Below are 20,579 nucleotides of genomic sequence, written 5' to 3'. Positions count from 1 at the left end.
TGAAAATGAGAGAGGGGGGTGGAATGGAGAGGGAAAGAGAAAGATAGAAAAAAAGAAAGAGATGGAGAGAATGAGAGGGAAGGAAGAGAGAGAGGCGAGAAAAACCAACATTCAAGGGAATAATGAAAGAAAACATTGAGAACCATTGTTGGGGGTGATCCCGTGGATGGCTTTCTTAAATTGGAGAATTCCATCCTGGTGGGCGCTTCATAAAGCTGTTTGTAGGTTACAAGCGACTTCATGTACTAACAACTGGTGATCGTTTCTTGAGCAATGAATTGATATTAGTGAAAATGTGGTCAATGTAATTTACCACAAGAAAAGATCACCAGTTGTCCTTCGTAAACTTGCTCATAACTTTCAAAAAGCATCGGATGTCCAGTTGGTTCCAATTTTAAACACAAAATAAAAGACTTTTTGATTTGTTGAAATTTTGATACTGAGCTTGAAACCCCCCAAATTTGAATAATGATCATATACTGAGATTATTAAGCAGGAAGGACCTTGGCAACATCGCACATACAGGAAAAAAAAATCCTATTCATGGTATTCACATTCACATCTCCTAATTTCTGTAAACAAATATAAAACAATTCTTGTAAAAGATGGTATATTTATTATAAATATATCTTTTGGTCAAAAAGGTTAGATAGGGTTTAATAGTAAAATAAATTACATAAAAACATTGCATAGGTAAGAGAGTGGTCAGCCTTTCATTTAAAAATGGTAATGTGATGTCAAATAACCCTGTAATCTTGAATTTGTTAAAAATGTTCATCTTCAAAATTTGAATTCATCATCAGATACATGTATATATCATAATGCTTATGGAAGTGCAATCTATAATCTATTATTGACTGGTAAAACTTACTAAGTCTAAAAATACATAACAGTAGGGTCAACATATTATACATGGTAGTTATAGATTCCATTCATTGCACTTAGTATTATTATAAACATATTAAAATATAGATTCTTTCAATACTCAACATTTACAAAAAGAACTTCCTTTGACAATGCAAACCTTGTTTCGATGGGATGGAAGACAAATTTTAAAATTTGGATAGTGTCATTTGTGGAAGCACACACAATTATCGATATAAACATATTACATTCTAATATTCATAAAAGGTTTCATTCATAAAAGACCGAGACAGGAGCCCCAAAATGAAATTGACTAATGGGAACAATACACAAGCTACAGTGTACAGCATCGTAAGTTTCAAGCATAATCACTGCTTGAGAGCAAGACAAAGTTGTACAATGCATATAAACATATATCAAGGTGTTTCAATAAATACTCAGGTACACTGACGGTTTATTACATCGTTTTGGCCACTGGTAAAGAAATCTGCATGAATTGGCCAAGCTGGTAGCAAATGATCCTCGATTCGTTTAATTGTTCACTGGATGGAAAATAGTCATTGTTTTGAAACTTAGGGATTGAGTAACTTTGTGGAGGATCTAAGAAATCTGAACCATAGGGCCTTAAATGCTGTAAGTGCATACAATAATATTTCAAGAGGAAACCCTGAAAACTATATTTCATAAGCATCATAACATGTACATGCTTCACTATAAAATAATAAAAATAATTTCCCTTCTTGGATTACAGTGTCAACTTTAGCATTAATATAAATGCTTATGATTGAAGTCATCATTATCACAGTAATTAAGTGACCAATTAGCTCCAAAATCTCAGGGGATTCCTGTCTGACCTAAGGGTTTGAAATGATTACATTATCAGCTGCAAAATATCAATTTTTTTCCAATCCTGCATGAAGTAAGAATCCTTTAGGTAGCTTTACTGACAGTATTAAGGAGCATGCTCATGATTTTAATTATGGCGACCAAATGATTGAGGGTGCATTCCCATAGTACTTTATGCATAGTTTTTTTTTTAAACCAAGAACAAGTATAATATTTGAACACATCAAATCTGAAATGAACTTCTTTATTTAGAGAAAGGAAAAATGTCGCATTTAGGTTTCCTTTATGCCCAAAACAACAATCAAACAATGAAGTCACAAGGAAAAGAAGAAAATATTCCCAAGACTAATGATTTATCCAGAAACATTTATGATATAACCCAGGAACACCTACAAAAAGTGAATAATATTTAATATTTTGGCAAATTTCAATCTGAAAAGATTGGTTATAATTTTCTTGTTCTTGTGAAAAGTTGTATTAAATGTAGTGAAGTACATGTATGTCTGATATACAACGGGCATTAAAGGCAGCCCCCTCAAATCCGCACTTAACACATCGATGTAATAAAATAAAATAAAAATGTAGTACTGGAATTGTCTTGCATCAAATTCATGTATTTCACATCTATAGATGAATAAGAGATGCTTGATAATAAAAGACTGAAACAGCACTTCAGAAACATAAATAGATAACTGGATAATTCAGATACAGCCCTTTGTTTCAATTATGCCCCTATGATTTATTTTTTTTATTCATGATTATAATCATCAATACATGTTTAATGTTTTACAAAGTGCTGTCATCTTCTGATCAATGCAAATTGCAAAGCATCACATCATCTGTCTTTATTGCTTGATTCAAATAAACAATAGAAGCCAAAAATAAATCGTTAAACAATACCAACGTTTCAAAAAAGTCTGAAACAAAATGGGGATAAACTTCAAGGTGGATACTTCAGAAAATTAACAAGAAGCTGTCGCAGAGTCGTCATTTCAGAGGAATACCAAAGCTGGAACACTTGCTGGCTTGAGTCTCACACATCACTCTCCTTGTCTGTAATAAGGATGAGAGAAAAATAATGTTCTTAATAAATCAATGTCTGACAATGCAATATTGAAAATGGTTGAAACTTTGTTGAAGGCAAATCAAAGACAAGTATAGTCAATTCTTTATAACATATTTACAACAGACATTTATTAGGTTAGCTGCAACAGCATCATCACTGCTCCGTCATCTTGGTAGCAGCTATAGCTTTCTTGTGACAAGTGGTCATGTGTTATAACATAGTATAGTCTACACTTGCAGACCTTTATCAGTTATCACCACAGAAAATATATTGAATATTTCATAATGGTTTTGTTGATTGTGTTGATATACTGCTGTAACACTATATGACCAAAATATTGTTGATTTTGAAAAGTTAATTACCATTTATTGACCAAAAAGCTATCCAACACAGAAATTTGTATAAAGTTGGTACCCAAAGTCCTGCTTTGGACAATTATCGATGAAAGCCTTTTATTGAATCCTTCCCTGCTCATACATACATACATACATACATTTAATATTTATATAGCGCTTTTCCATGTAAACATGCTCAAAGCGCTTTACAGTATCATATTATCATAATGAGCATATATTGAATTTCTGACTCAGCGATATATATTTTGGCTATATTTTGCTGGCGAATATTGACTAAATATTGAAATTAAATATAGACCAGGGGGGTGTTTCACAAAGATTTAAGTCGCACTTAAATGCCGACGAGTACATGATATGCAACGTACGATCTTATTGATAGATACGCAGTAGTGCGTGTCCTCATGGCCCGATCTGACAATGCGGCCAAGCCTTTCATACCGTACACAAATCATCATTTAAGTGCAACTCTAAGTCATACTTAAATCTTTTTGAAACACCCCCAGCACTATCAATAACTACTTACATTTTGATGCAACAATGGTGTTGCTATGACTGCAGGATACAGATAAGACATTGATATCATCGTCGTCTAAATGGACTTCTTGTGGTACACTTGTATCCTGGAGGGGGCGCCCTATTCGTCCTCTGGCTCCTTTACCCCATGAATAGACTTTGTCATCTGAAAAAAGGAAAAAAATACTTATTTAGGGTCACTGTAAAATAAAATGCATTTCCATCTTAAAGGAAAAGTCCACCCTGACCATAGGTTGGTTGCAACAAAAGCAGAAAAAATTAAGAAAAAAATATTGGTGGTTGTTTAATGAATTTTTAAAGCTTTGGTTATGTGAAATCACACTCAAGCAGCCCCTCTACATGCTGTGTGATACAAACTTTCAAATTTGCATTTTCTCAGAAAGTGAAAGTGAGTTTACTTGTGCAGGGGATATAACATGCCAAAAGGAATAAAGTGAGAAAAACTTGAATGATATTAATCTAAATATCAATATATAGCTCAGATACAAAGATCTTATTGAAATGAGATGGATTTTTACCAGTTGCTATGGCAACTGTGAACATGTCTCCACAGTCGACCTGGCTGAGAATGACACCATCAGGAAAGCTTGGTTTGCATAGGATTCTGGGAGTTGTGTGGTCTGTCCTGCAGCCAAGCTGTCCGAATTGATTAGAACCCAAGGTATAACAGTCACCTTCATCTAAAATATAAACAAAGTTATTAAAAGCATGCATTCAGGCTATTAGCAATTGATCCCGAGCAGATTGCACGATTGATTGCATCAATTATTGTGCATGATCAATCATAAGAAAGCAGTCCCACAATCAAATGTTGCCTACCCCTCCACTTAAGATGTTGTAAAAGGGACACACACACGCACCACCCGCATGCACACTGCACCTACATGTAGCATACTGTATATATTGCACCAAGAATACCACCACATCACATGAAGCACTGGCAGCACCTGACACAGTACAACCCTCTACAGGACAGCGTGTACGCTTTTTGGGAGAGTACATCTTCAAGGTTCAAGGTTTATGTGACAGGGCCAAAAGTAATCCTACAGCACTTTCATGCAGGGTATACTAAATAATGAAATAAACTTGATGTGGTTACATAAAACCTTGATTACTATTATTCTGACTTTCAAACTCCTGCCACCATTTCTAAGGCACTTAATAAATTCTGTAGGTATTCTCTATTATGTTTGGCAATGTAAAATGATGATTGGCTTCTCAAACAGACACCTCTAACTATCTACAGTATATAAAAAAAAAATCTATCCCGCGAGTAGTTAATAGCATTATAATTCTTATGTTACGTTCAAAATAATAGAATGTCAAGAGCAGGAACCCAGAATATCACTTTAATATATCAACTGTGGCATGGTCAATGTCAATCCCAATTTATTTAAATTTACAACAAATAGTTGATGGAATTCGAAGTAAAAGGGGAAACACCTATTTCTTATACAACACACACTAAAAAACCCATATTCAAATCAATGAAAAAAAAGTTTACATCAGGGAAGATTAACAGAGTTAATATTCCAGCAACAACAAACATTAGCCACACATTTTTATGGCATAGAACAATAAGAATACATAATATACTGTATAAATGCACATTTAATGCAAGGTGCAGTACTTGACTATGGTATGTACTGTAGCTGTACATGTTATAAATGTGCTGTTTAAAAGGTTGAACATACTATAAAGGTAATTGTAGATACACTTGAAAGAATCTCTGATGAAAAATGATTGAATGTATGATGCTTACAAGTGATGAAAGCAGAATGAGATGTACCGATGGCGGCTGATGCAATGTTGAGTTGTGGAAGAGGTTGGGTAGTAACAGCAGTGAGTGAAAACACCTCCTCAATCTGCTGATCGCCCTGATCCAAGCCTAACTTGTTTGACCTGGAGGGGGGGGGGTGTTTCACAAAGTGTTCAGTGTGAGTAATAAATGCTGACGTGCACATGAATTGCAAAGCAAAATCTTATTAATACCAAAGGCACTACAAGGAGGAAAACTGGACACTCAATAGAGCATGTAATGAAACGCTGAATTCCGTACATGGGGAAGGGCGCACCCTAGTATTAAGTAAGCAAATCTGCAAAGGTCTGTGTACAAGAAATATGGGGAAAATGACTTAGAGGGGAGAGGAAGGCGGTACAGGGGCGGGGCAGCATAGGGGGATAATTACACCGGCCTTTTCCCCAAAACATCTAATATATATATTCATATATTCATTTTGTTAGCATTTTAGGGGGGGGGGGGTTGGTGGTTGCCAACTCATCAAAACTAAACTGATTCCAAACATGCAAAATTTCACAAAGGAGAAATTGATGCACTGACATAATACAATACAAGCATTACCTCCTCACCCTAATTGGCACTCAAAACAGTAGTCTTTTGCTCCTATACAACCAAATACAAACAATAGTTTAGAGGAGACAATGGTATCTATCATGTCATCTGAGAGGGGGGGTGGCCCTAACAAGCTTTAATTTTATTTGTTTGTCCCCCCCCATGGAATCTCCATTTGGAAAAGTTTCTGACAAGCTACAGGTATACACATTGCAGATCTAGGGTGAGGGGGTGACTGGATAGAAATGTGATTATTTTGCCCAAGTGGATGGGGGGGGGGGGGGCTCTTTTATAATAATTATAATAGCAACATGTGTTTTTTTAAGTCGTCCCTGGGTGAAAAGACATATGGGATAGCAAAGCATGACAAATAACCATGACAACACAACAATAATGTACATTTATGATATGTCATGTAGCAATGCAGTACACAAGGAAATTTACAATATGGGAGTAACAAGAGGCACTCACCTAGAGTGCTTTTACATAATATCCATAAACCTGGTTTTGTAAAATATGATGTTACACTGTGCATGCTTTATTAAATGGGAAGTTCACCCTGACAAAAAACTAAATTGTAAAAACAGCATAAAAATAATTAAAAATATTGGTGAAAGTATCAGAAAAATCCAACATAGATTAAAAAGCTATGAAAAATTATATTTTGTTATCTGTGATGTATATGCTAGCAGCTTTCCATTATTATGAATAAACAAAAAATTGAATAATGCCTTTTCTCAAAATGTTAAAAATGGTTTTCATTGTACCTTCAGTATATCAACAATCACACCGGCTACTCAGAGAAAACAATTTCTAGTCAGCATGAGCCATGCATTCCTGCATTTTATATTACATAACATACATGTATGGGGCAGCTGCTCGTATATGACATCAAAAATAAAAAGTTAAAATTTCTAATAACTTTTTTAAATTATTATTTCTCTGCTATTTCTACAATGAATCTTTTTTTCTCAAACAGTAACAAATATTTCTACCCTTTTTCTGCTATTTTCACTCTAAACTTTTTGTCGGGGTAAACTTCCCCTATAATAAATACAAATACAGTAAAATGCTGACCTATTGCTGCCGCAAGCGATGACTGCGCCTTCACTTGTGATTATCATAGAGCAGTCAACCCCACAGCAGACGGACTTAGCCTGATGTTGAGGGGGTAGTAACACCGCCTGAGGAGATGACACTGATTCCTGACTATCAAGTCCAAGACGGCCTGTCAAGAGGAGTTTAGAAAACATTATATTCCGTATACTAAGACTATTACTATAGGATTGGTCAGTAGTCAGTCACGTGATAAAGGGTAGCTTCCCCATCGATCATCACTTGTGATGATGGAACTTTTGTTGCAGTTTACATACGCACTAGCATTAAAGGTCAAGTCCACCTCAGGAAAATGTTGATTCAAATCAATTGAGAAAAATCAGACAAAAATAATGCTGAAAATTTCATCGAAATCGGATGTAAAATGAGAAAGTTATGACAGTTTAAAGTTTCGCTTGTTTTTCCCCAATAGTTATATTCACAATTAAGTCGCATGCAAATGAGAGAATTGATGATGTCCCTCACTCACTATTTCTTTTGTTGTTTACTGTTTGAATTATACAATATTTCAAATTTTACACATTTCACAATAAGGACATACGTGACTAAACCATTAAATGGTAATTCCACATTTTCAGGGAGAAATAAAAACTTTGTTTCACAGGACAATGATGATAAAATTAGAATATTGAATATTTCATATAATAAAATACAAAAGAAATAGTGAGACATTTCATCAGTTCCCTCATTTGCATACTGACCAGGATGTGCATAACTGTTTTTTGAAATTAAGCGAAAGTTAAAACTATCATAATTTTCTTATTATACATTAGATTTTGATGAAATTTTCAGTGTTTTGTTCGTTGGATTTTTCTCTTTTTATTCAAATCAATTTGTTGGAGTGGACTTGTCCTTAGCATAATCGACTCAATAAATTTTCTTTCAAAGGAAACCTTGATTTTTTAAAATCCAACATCTTTCTTGTAGAGACATGTGGATATTGGTTTCTTTGTTTATAGTGGTTCCCGATGTGGAATGTAAAGCATATAATCACCTTTTGATATCAGGTGACGAAGCAAACTATCACTTCCTCGGCAAGCTGGATGTAGTCACTATCTTTCCTCAGCTTCACTTCGGAAAGACAGCTACATATCATTATGGTGTCATGTGATTACCAAGAATTGAACTATTATTCATTATTTGAAAAAAATACTGGTCTGATATTGCATTGCATATGACAAAGTCTTAATACATGTACATTCAAATTATTTTTAAAGGCATGAAATTATTACAATAAGTTTTCTATATTAAACTCCACAACTATGATAGTGATCTCTATTTACCATTATCTCCCCGCCCCCATGAGAATACTTCATGCTCATTGGTCACTGCCATGACATGTGACGCTCCACAGGAGACCAGCGCCACCTCGTATCCCAGCAGTGCCTCGACGATCTTGGCCTGGGAGAGATCCTGGTAGTTACCATGACCCAGGCAGCCATGGGCGCCACTTCCGAACGTCATCAAAATTCCCCTGTCTGGAGATCAAATGAAGCATTGAAAACAAAATGACTTCAACTACAGTCAAACTTGTGTTATAGTGGCAACCTCTCTACAGCAGCCACCTGCTTATGATGACCACTAAAACTGCTTCCCATGGAGGCAGATTGTGTGTATAAGAATCTGTCTTTAGAGGTCATTTGCCTATAGTGACCACTAAAACTCCTTCCCATGGAAGCAGCTTGGGTGTATAAAAACCTGTCTATAACAGCCACCTGCCTAAAGATATTGACCACTAAACACGACTCCCATGAATGCAGATTATGTGTATAAGAACCTACCTATTCGCAATATTATGCAAAAGCACATTATAAATTCCCGTGAGGGCACTGCTTCACCACTAATAATAATAAAATTATAATGATAAAATTGACTAATATGGTGCCAAATCCACTCTGTAGAGTGCTCATGTCACTATCAACTGTGCATTATTTGTATATCATTACCTGTAAGGCAAGCAACAAACAGGTCACCACATGAAACCCTCTGAATAGAGACAGCAGACTGGCCCTCAAGGTACCTTGGTACATACATCGGTACCATTTGGTCAACTGCACCGGGTAATCCAGAGTCTGTACCAATGGATGGTGACTGTGAAAGATTAACATACATAGAACCAACATCAACTACTAAAAATATCAACATAATTGTACCTTTGTAGGTACAACGGTACCAATGGTACCTTGGTAGGTACAACGGTACCAATGGTACCTTGGTAGGTACAATGGTACCAATGGTACCTTGGTAGGTACAACAGTACCAATGGTACCTTGGTAGGTACAACGGTACCAATGGTACCTTGGTAGGTACAACGGTACCATTTGGCCAACTGGTTCCATGACAGTTGCTCTGGCAACAATTACTCTGATGGAAATTCTGCACGTTAAGCCAAATATAAAACCTACATGTAACCTCCAAAACAAAAAATAAACCCCAATCCTTATCTTTACATTATTCTGAACCAAAACCTCTATTATAATCCAAACTGAAAGACCGGAGCAAATGTCACGTCACCTGGTCAACTGCACCAGGTGATCCAAGAGTCTGAACCTCTTGATGGCGACTGTGAGGGAAAACATACAAATAATAGCAGCTCATAATGAATGTATATAATTAATTTTCAGACTAGGCAATATACCATGTTATCGGCAATATTTTGCTGGCTATAATCAACTTACATTGAAATCAAATATCGACCAGTTCACCACATGACCAGTACTTCATTTTTCATCTACATGATAAGAAAAATGAATTGAGTACTTGAATTAAAGAAAAAAAATCAACAAAAGGGCCTCTGGTAGGCTTCCTCTGTACATATAGGAATAAAAAAAGCATTTTATTTGAGGCTTTATGAAAAAAATGGCAATTGGAAATATATTTTGCATTAATACATCGCTTTCTTAGATTAAACACCCACTCCTACTGAAGCTATTTCTCTGTTCTGTACCATTGGGATGAGTTGAATTTTTTGTTACCTCCCAGATGATGAGCCTGCCATTGTGGGTCACACCAGTCTTCTGCGATCTTCCGATAGAGACCTGTAGTACTTTTGTGTCCGCATGGGGCAGAGGCAGCCTGAGGGGTGATGGGATACCATTCCCCCAGCAGTAGATCAAGGAATGTGGGCGGGGCTTAGGAAGCCCTCCACTGCCACTGCTCTCTAGTATGATGTTAGCTGTGTATTAAGTGAGAAAAATAAAAACACAACATATGTTATTTGCATTGACTTGATGTCTGTAATAGGGGAAAGTCGGCCTCAGAGGCGATTGGCCATCACATGCTAAAGGGTGTATCTAAAAATTTTGACTTTTTCAGGATTTGATATGGAGGAGGGGTAAAAGTTTCTCTTTTCATTAATCCAACTCTAAATGTTTGCAGAAAATTTATTTTTTAAGATAGCATGAGCTACATGTATTTACATCCATTTTTCAATTTCCACCCATCATGCAATGGTAAAAGGGTGCATCTTATAGATACAGCCTAGCCGTACCTTATGCAGTTCTGCCAACATAATAATTGAGCAACCTCGCTCCACAGAATGGGGGCAAAAGGGGCATATATACAACATCCATCTCTTTACAGTGTATAGGTGTATCTGAAATCGCCTTCCAGCTTATGGTTAATCTGCTCCTCTTTTTGCCAACATAACATGCATAATTGAGCTAGACAGCTCTACAAAATAAGGCAAAAGGTGTATATGCAACATACGCCGTTTAACCGTATCTGTGTGGTGCTTCCGATTTACAGCAAAAAGGTATATCTACATACATACCCTCTGCCACCGAGCAAGTGAGCTTGTTGAGATATGGCAAAAGGTCGTATCTGCACTATACAGTGCGTCCCAGAATAAACGAAACCGAGATTTAGCGATCATTTATCATAACTTAATCATAAATAGAATATACAAATGACCTACCAATTTAAAGCTTAGAATCTCCTCTTTCATCTAATATTACTTAGGTTATTTCTTATTCACGCATGAGTGAGCAAAAACAATTTGAAGAAAGGATACCAAAAACTCATTTGGCGGGGGGTATCTGGGTTTCAAAAGGAAAACCTCATTTCTCAAAAGTTCAATATCTGCTCTTTAATTTGGTACCTCAATTACTGAATTTGGTCAAGAAATAAAAAAGTTCTGGTCATTTGAAATAAGGCTTGTATTTCCATAATTTCATGAGATAAACGTGTTTTCACCGGTTTCCCACATAAGCTTTCGCATGGTGAACAAAAGATTTAATGCATGGCTGATCGTCAACAAAACGGAGTGTCGAGTGAGTTAGAAAGCCAGCCTGGAGAACCTCTTCATTTTATGAAATTATTGAAATTAAAGCCTTATTTCAAATGACCAGAACTTTGTTATTTCTTGACCATTTTCTGTAATTTTGGTACCAAATTAAAGAGCAGATATTGAACTTTTCAGAAATGTGGTTTTCTTTTTGAAACCCAGATATCCCCCGCCAAATGAGTTTTTGGTATCCTTTCTTCAAATTGTTTTTGCTCACTCATGCGTGAATAAGAAATAATCTAAGTAATATCAGATGAAAGAGGGGATTCTAAGCTTTAAATCGGTAGGTCATTTGTCTATTTTATTTATGATTAAGTTATGATAAATGATCGCTAAATCTCGGTTTCGTTTTTTCTGGGACGCACTGTATAGTTGTGGGTTTTTTTTCAGGTGGTCTGTCCAAACTTTAGAATACGTTTTCAAACTTACATCTATGTGAGGAAGACCTAGCACTGCTCACTCTGGAGACTGATCTACGCTGGGATCCTGTGGGTGGTCTTGAGGCAAGCATCGGATGGGCCCTGAATAAAAAAAATATATATATACTCATCAATCCACACTTGTTACACAGACTCATACGTGTACATCAAGAATTTAATTCAAAATCAATTGAGAAGGCGTGATAGCTCAATCGGTAGAACGGGGGTTTCGAATTCCAATAACCCGGGTTCAATTCCAACTTAATGCACTAGAGCCCTTTGGTAAGGCACTAATCCTCATTACCAGGTCCCTCTGAGAGGACCTTAAGCTGTCAGTCCTCTGGTTGCTTGCTTACAAGCATTCATGCTTTCTTAGCAACAAATCTATCCGGAACAAATGAATAAAAATAAAAGCTAAAAATATTGAATGATGACACTCACTTAGGGTGTACCTTAACAGCACCCATCGTCATGCAGACCTCAACGACAGCCTTGAAGATGATAGGTTCTGCCATGACCTGGTCGATTGTAGGTCGTTTATCAGGATCAAGATGCAGCATGCGAAGGAGGAGACGCTTGAGCTGGTCACTGTATCGGTCTGATATAGGGGCCACAGAACCCCTCATGATCTTCATCACCAACGCCGGTAGATTCTAGAGCAAAACAGCGAATGAAAATTCAAAACAGCTGGAATCACATAGCAAACATTACAAAGCAAAAGATGAATCGGATCGCAGATTCTTTTAATAAATGTTCTCGCTAAAAGTGTATTTGTGTTGAGTTCAGTGACCATTGTAGAAATACTTTCATTCAAAGTTTTCCAACACATCAACAGAAAATCAAATCAACCTAGATGCATGCTTATAATTTGCTGAAACCAGACTTACAAAGAGCTACGATTGATCCAATCAATCCTTCAGTATCATAATTAACACACCAAATTATCAAGAAGTTAATGAATTTAGGAATATACATCATATCTAGAATAAAAAAAACAACATGCATTTCATATGTTAACTTTGCCGGCTTTCCATAGTTGCGATTGACCTGTGTTTATTGATCCTAGAAGTTATATAAGTATCCTCCAATTTCTTCTAGGATTACATAAAAAATAACTAGCTTAAAGCTCATATTATTCATTGAAAGTACTCATTGAATTCATTGAAAATTCATTAGAAGTGCTTGCCTATCACAAAAACATAACAGTGAAACTACAATATCAAATTATATTGCCATTTGTTTTAATGATAATGAATTATTTCATTATATATGTAAGTAAAAGAAACAAGGATGTCTCATTGAATATCTTTAATTCTATGCATCTTTAAACCTCGTTGATGTTATACTTACATTTGCTTCAAATGCCCTCTTGAGTGTAAGTAGCTCATAAAGTACACAGCCAACTGCCCACATATCGCTCTTTTGATTGTACCTTCATCAAAACTTGAGGTTAAAGAAAGAGATATTTACAAAATAATAGGTCCAACAAAAAACTGACCCAGACATTTAGAAGAAAATGAATACTGACAAGAAATTAGTGACAAAAATTATTGCACTTACTGGTTTTCACAAGAACTGACTGGGCTATTGTATAGTATTTGTTGGCAAATATAAGTTATGATCTTATTAATGAAAGAGTGCAATTCAAATTGTCATGGTCTTTCATTCAAATCAAGTCTGAGCATGGGTTATTTTCATAAGTGAACTGAACTGAATTTATTACCAAATAATGTCAAAATACATTGTTACAGGGTAAATTGTCATTTAAACTTTATTCATTGGTAAAAGGACTCCACAGAAATAGCAAGTACTGCTAGTGGGAAGTGGAGCCCCTATCCTACAATATATACATAATCATAATTGATAGCATGAAATAACATTTAAATAGTAAGTTAACAAATCATGCTCTTCGGCAAATAACATATCTAGAGTATAAAACAAATGAATAGGTCTAGCACAATAGGGTAAAAGCAAGAACTGCATACAAATGAATTAAAACATATATACAATATTTACAAATGATTTAGGAACTCGTAAATATTCGTGTATGAAAATGTTTTTAAGTGCTCTGCGGAAGGAATTTACAGATTTAAGCTAGGTTACTTCATCAGGAAGGCTATTCCAGATTTGTGAACTCATAAATACGATTGAAGTTTTGCCATGTTATATCCTCACTCTTGGCAAGAGTAGAGCTGATTGTTTTTGCCTTGTACTATATTGATTCTCAAAGAAGTTCTAATTAATCTTGATTATTGTTTGAAACAGATCTTGGGGCAGCTCTAGAGAGAATGGTCATCCCGAAGGATGCATTTTGGGGAAATTTTACGGGTGATTTGAGCTGTCTTGGGGGCAAAAATCGCCCTCATGTAATTCCTACGCTGCAACTGAAGGACTTGAAAGGATACGGTTTTCCCTCACAGAGTTCCGGAGAGATGTACGAGGGTGTCCCCACCACAGTGAAAGCTTTGCTCTTGCTGCTGAGAATCTTAGAGATCCCAAAGTCTCCGATCTTGATGACGTCATGATCTCGATTGAGAAGGATATTCTGCGTCTTGAGATCTCTATGGAGTATCTGTTTGGAGTGGACATGCTTCATGGACAGCAATATCTGTGCCATCAGACGTAATACCTCCTATTGGTTGAATGGGAAAATTAATAATAATAGTGATGATAATAAATTAAAATCATTAATTTATAGCAGTTAATAGTTAATAATTTTATTTCTAAATGTCTTACATTCTAATTATTATTACCCCCAATGATCTCTGCTACCCGGGGAGCATTCCAACAGGAGTTCCAAGGCTCATTTGAAAGGCATACTACAAATGCTTTTGCATCATATGGGGTATCGATTTAACACCTGGGTGAAGAGTGGCAAAGTAAGAAATGATGCTTTGCCAAAGGACGCTATTAGCTGAAGTGGAATATGAACACTCGACCCTCTGATTAAAAGGCAAGAGACAAAACTGCTACACCATGGCGTTTTAATGAGCTTTATTTCTGTTCATAGAAAAAAGGATCTGAGCAATAAAATCATTATTTTTAAAAGGCAAGAGACAAAACTGCTACACCACGGCGCTTTAATGAGCTTTATTTATGTTCATGGAAAAAAGGATCTGAGCAATAAAATCATTATTTTTAAAAGGCAAGAGACAAAACTGCTACACCACGGCGCTTTAATGAGCTTTATTTATGTTCATGGAAAAAGGGATCTTAGCAATAAAATTATTATTTGAAAGACACTTTATCATAATTCTATGCCTCTTTCAGAGGGAGTAATCTCCCTTATATTATAATCCTCCCATTTTTACATCTAGACAAAACATTAAAGAATTGGGAAAGTGGCTGTGAAATGTTGCATGGGCGAAACCACTTTAAAAACATACAAACGACTGAAGCTCCCTCAAAAAAACAATGACATGACATATGTCATTAATTTTTTTGAGGGAGCTTCAGTCATGTGCATTTAGATATAAAAATGGAAGAAATGAATGTTGAAGTATTATTTATAAGTTTTATAAAAATTAATAAAGGTATTATTTTTTACATACATCATGGAGAGGCTATTTTAATGAAAAATCTTGGATATAAGTATGCAGTACAATATAATCTATTATTAATGAATGAACAACTTAAGTCATACAAACCAGCTCCATAAATTCAGAGAGTGGCTTAGCTTCACAAGGTCAATCACATGTATGTGCATCAACATTTATTACAGAAAATATTAATCATACTCACATCCTCTTCAATAAGAGCATTTCCTCTTTGTTGTAAATATTCAAAGACAGTGCCACCTTAAAAAAAAAATGATAGTAGATGAATGCTTAATATTCCCATTATCGCTATCATTGCCCTTCATCAATATACCATTTCTCATTTCAATCATCATGAACAACTCCCTCCTCCTCTACATCATCATCCTTCCTATCATCTTCATCAATCATCAGCAGCACCACCACCCTCATTATCTTCTTCATAGGCCATTATCAGTATCATCCTCCATCCCAATTATCATCATCATCATCATCGCCATCATCATCATCATCATCATCATCATCATCATCATCGCCATCATCATCATCATCGCCATCATCATCACCACCATCATCATCATCTTCTTCTTAGGCCATTATTAGTATCATCCTCCATCCCCATCACCATCATCATCATCACCATCACCATCACCATCATAATCACCATCACCATCATCATCATCATCATCATCATCATCACCATCACCATCACCATCACCATCATCATCATCATCATCATCACCATCACCATCACCATCACCATCATCATCATCACCATCACCATCACCATCATCATCATCATCACCATCACCATCACCATCATCATCATCACCATCATCATCATCATCATCATCATCACCATCACCATCATCATCACCATCACCATCATCATCATCATCATCATAATCATCATAACAATCATGTTCATAGTCTAGATCATCTTTATCATCCTCATTATCATTGTAACACCATCATCACCATCACCATCATCATCATCCTCATTACCACCATCACCACCACCACCATCATCACCGTCATCACCATCATCATCATAATCATCATAATTCATCAGTATCATCCTCACTTTCATCATCACCCTCCTCCTCCTAATCAAATGAAGTGGAACACTTAGGGGTGTTTACCTACAAGAGAAACAAGAAAAAATAATTATAATGATTTTAAAACTACTGAATTATTCTAATTTGCACAATTATTTCATATGTATATATTGTTCCTCGTCTTCCTCCTCCTGCTGACTTACATACCTTCAGCATACTCCATCACAATCATGAGGGCTTTGTCCTCCAAGAAGTTTTCATAGTACTCAATAATGTTTGGGTGATCCAGCATGGACAATACTTTCACTTCATTCAGAGCTGCCTGTCTTTCATCTTTGGTCATCTGCTCTACTGGAATTTGTTTGATGATGATCAACTTCTTGTCATGCAGTCGGCGACAAAGGTATACGGTGCTGAAAAAAAGAATTTCAGAACGGCACTGAAAAAAAGAATTCTCAGAGGATGGATATTATAGAATTGGAGCAGTCGGAGAATCAGGATAATAAGGCAATGAAAGTAGGCATTCGGCAGGTATTCTGTTTCTGTATTATCAGAATCTACACTTAACATCTATCTTTAGTGTGATCAATCACTTATCTCTTGATCATCAGTTATTGCACTTGCTCACTGCAACCATCCTGCCTGTGGAGAATCTACAGCCAGGTAGGACTATGGTATGCCAATGCAGTACGTACACGACACACATTTTAAAAAACAATCATTAAAATATCACTTTTTAGACCCAAAATACTAATTTACATACAATTGCAATTCATTTTTCATTAGGGAATTGGGAATAACTTTTGTAATTACCAGAGCACTCAAAAAACTTGAATTTTAGGAATATTTTTGTGCATGCCCTCTATTGGTGGAAAGTAATAATGGCAAGACAATTATCATTTTTCAATTTCTATTTTCAATTAAGAAAAAAATAATTAAAAAATCAAATTTACTAATGTCAGAGCCAAGTTCCCGGTGGGGTCACTCAATATGACTTGGGGACCGCATGACCGTTACCAAAATCGCGGGAAAAGGGGTCAATTTCATGGAGCGTCCGCGGACAGAACACTCCTCGAAGTAGTGAAAATAGGGGTGCTCACCATCCTCGATCTGATGGAAATAGGGGTCAGGAAAAAGGGGAGAATGATCACGGGAAGTAAAATCCGTCGCCGAGTCACCAGCCGCAGAGGGCGCGCTCATCATGCTCTGTATCTTTATGTGGACAACTCTACATTTATTTTTACAAAGAATTCTACTTTTCTTATTTTTCAAGAAAAATAAAGTTCTTTTTTTATTATTGTATCAGTATGACATGGCTCTTGGTCATCTTTAAGGACTGAGCACTCTGACGCCTGTGTTGCAGGCCCTGTCCTTGAAATATGGTAAATAGGGGTAAGTTTGCGAAATGGGCAAAAGTGTCCTTACAATCTTATAATTAGGGGTGTTTCAAGGTACCATTTTACCGCAATTTTGTCCTTGTTTTGCGTGAAAATAGGGGGGTAAATTTCACAAAATGTCCTTGAAATTGACTGCAATAGGGGGTTACTTGCATTTGTGGTAACGGTCATATGCGTCCCCCTCTGCGGGTGAGTGACCCCACCGGTAGCCAAGTTATAAAATATGATGAATACAAGTGTAATTTAATTATGGAATCCGACACTTGACTCCTAACAAAAATTACTCAGCTCAGGCCTCAGTGACTAAAAAGTAAAAATCAACCATTTGTCCCAAAGAAAAAGAGAAACAAGCCAAGCATTTTTTATTTCACCAAAGGAAGTAGTAACAGAGAACAAGGTCATATCATAACCCACTCACACATTGTACGAGGTTAGTATGTACTAACCTCGTACAATAGACCGTGTTTGACCCTGGATTTCGAAGTAGTCGGCAAACATCGCTTCATTGCTGAAGTAATATTTGCCGAAGCTCCTTCTCGCTACGCACCGGGGCTCTTGCCGGTAAGTAGCAATAATTTGTTGAATATGAAAATAATAATAAAATAATAATCCGATAAAAAAAGTACATTTTGCTTACCTCGGCCTCGAAAGTGACTTCGCTTGTCTCTTCCACGGAAATACAAGGAAGCCCGTTGGTGGCGCTAATAATTTCACAACCTTGATTCAGCTCCTCGGTAATTTTATAACTGTATCTAAATTCTTTGAATGCGCAATCCTCATGATTAATTTACTAATTATGGGCACCAATTAATGAAATGCCTTCAAAAAACATAATTAATGATTATTATTGGTGATGATAACACTCATTTGCATTAATTTAAAAAGATGACTGATAAAAAAAAAATGAAAATATACGTGCCTGGAAAGAAACCAGCAGTACAAGCTTTGACGAACGTCAATAATACGTATACGGTATACCAAAGTCTATACAATGAAAAGATTGGACACTTCACGGACTTTGCGCAATGCCTTGCGTCGATATGCGTGTAAATGTAGGTGCCTATTCTTTCCCTTGTCGTGTCTTTGATATGAATATAAATCGCGCGCCCTCTTCACTGTATTTTGGAAGTGTAGTTGTGTGTCGCGTGCGTATGACTGATAATCCTTCGCTCGCGAGACGATATGAACCCATGGGTGATCATAACCTTGTTCATACATGTAGAAACTAGAATGGGAGATCAGACATGGTTTATTTGACGGCCGTTGTGCCTTGTGGGTACACAAAAATAAGCGTACGGGACCACACACTAAATTCTCGATCGAAAATATGAACATTTTCTTAATAAGTAATGACATAAAACGAAATTAACATACCCAAATGCCCCTCTTCCGACTACTTTAATTTTCTCATACTGCTCCATATCAACTCATTCTATTTTTGTTTATTTCGAGAATCTTAGTTAGACTTAGCGACAACCAAACAATTTTTTTTCTTTGGACGCTACTTATGGTGGCCGTGCAGCTGAAATCTATAAGAAAAGGGAAGCCAATCCCCTTTTTTACCATGGAGAAAAAAGGTCAAATAAAACGTCACAAAAAAACACATGCAAACAAACAAGCAAAAAAAAAACCATAAAAACGAGTAAACGCTGAAGAACTTATGTGAAAAAGCCAAAAACAAAATTAGAAAGAAATAATCCTTGTATTAATAACTATATTTCCCAAACTTATTCAAAGCAAGGCAATTATGTCGAAGTATTTTTTAAATGAGAAAAGGAACCAATTTCCTTTTAACCATGGAGAAACACAAAACGAACCAAAAGAAGTAAACCCTGAAAAATTATTTAAAACACAAGCAGAAAACAAACTTTAAAATAATAATTAAGCTTAGATTTCCTTGAATCGCCAAATTTCATTTAATACTCAAGTGAAACTAAATATGGGAATCCAATCATTTTTTCCACCGTGGTGAAAAAATAACAACATTAACTTACAAAAACCCAGTTAACCATGAAGCATAATTTTTACATGGTCACGCAGACGTTTTTTAAATTCAATCTTCATTTTCCATGTATAATTGCATTTTTTTAAGGAATGCTTTGTATGATCCCTCTCTTCTTCCTTCACCATAAATTTTCTTTCTTTCCTGTCTGTTTTTTCCTTTTCCACTGTGCTTCTATATCGTGATTAATATTGTGCACTTGACTGATACAAATATATTTTATATTAAATTGAATGCATTTATTAAAACAAATTATTATTTTCATTTGTTTTGGTTTTCCTTCCTCAATCCTTTATCTCTTTTCCCTCCTTCACCAAATGACATCCTTTATAAAACATTTTGATCTTGTTTTATCATCCCCGCAAATTTGACCCTAAACACGTAGCTTTCCTAGCGAAATACCCCTTTTTTCATGATTTTTTTTTGTGTTTTTAAACCCTTATCACGTTACGTATGTAACGTGCCCTATCTTGAAAAAGACATCCTACGTGTTTTTTATTGGTCGCGCATGGTATCCACTCGTCAATGTAAGTGCCCCCCCCCCCCGGCGACGACCGCAATACTTGTTTAGGGTGCTTTTCAGAATTATGGAAAATACGTGTTTAGGGTGCTTTTCGAGACCCCATGGTCGCACATGGTATCATCTCGTCAATGGAAGGGCCCCGCGGCCGCCCCCCCCCCCGGGTGGATCGAGGCAGAGGGGGAGAGAGGGATGAGGTGTGTGTGTGTGTTGGGGGTGTGCTGTGG

General features: G+C 36.2%; 1 protein-coding gene across 1 annotated transcript; it reads right to left on the bottom strand.

Moving 5' to 3' along the window:
* Positions 1-1,125: 1,125 nt before the first annotated feature.
* Positions 1,126-19,335, bottom strand: LOC121423963 (serine/threonine-protein kinase Nek8-like). Its single transcript, XM_041619515.1, has 15 exons — positions 19,205-19,335; positions 16,641-16,846; positions 15,581-15,636; positions 14,245-14,471; positions 13,190-13,271; positions 12,281-12,492; positions 11,850-11,941; positions 10,111-10,310; positions 9,082-9,226; positions 8,419-8,613; positions 7,097-7,247; positions 5,429-5,568; positions 4,185-4,346; positions 3,656-3,811; positions 1,126-2,763 (listed from the first exon to the last, which is right to left on the bottom strand). The coding sequence occupies exons 1-15, from the start codon at positions 19,249-19,251 to the stop codon at positions 2,744-2,746; spliced, it is 2,091 nt and encodes a 696-aa protein (XP_041475449.1). The 5' UTR covers positions 19,252-19,335; the 3' UTR covers positions 1,126-2,743.
* Positions 19,336-20,579: the final 1,244 nt, after the last annotated feature.

The sequence above is a fragment of the Lytechinus variegatus genome, chromosome 11 (assembly GCF_018143015.1).
Source record: "Lytechinus variegatus isolate NC3 chromosome 11, Lvar_3.0, whole genome shotgun sequence".
NCBI classification, from domain to species: Eukaryota; Metazoa; Echinodermata; class Echinoidea; order Temnopleuroida; family Toxopneustidae; genus Lytechinus; species Lytechinus variegatus.
This window is presented reverse-complemented; position numbering and strand designations above follow the sequence as displayed.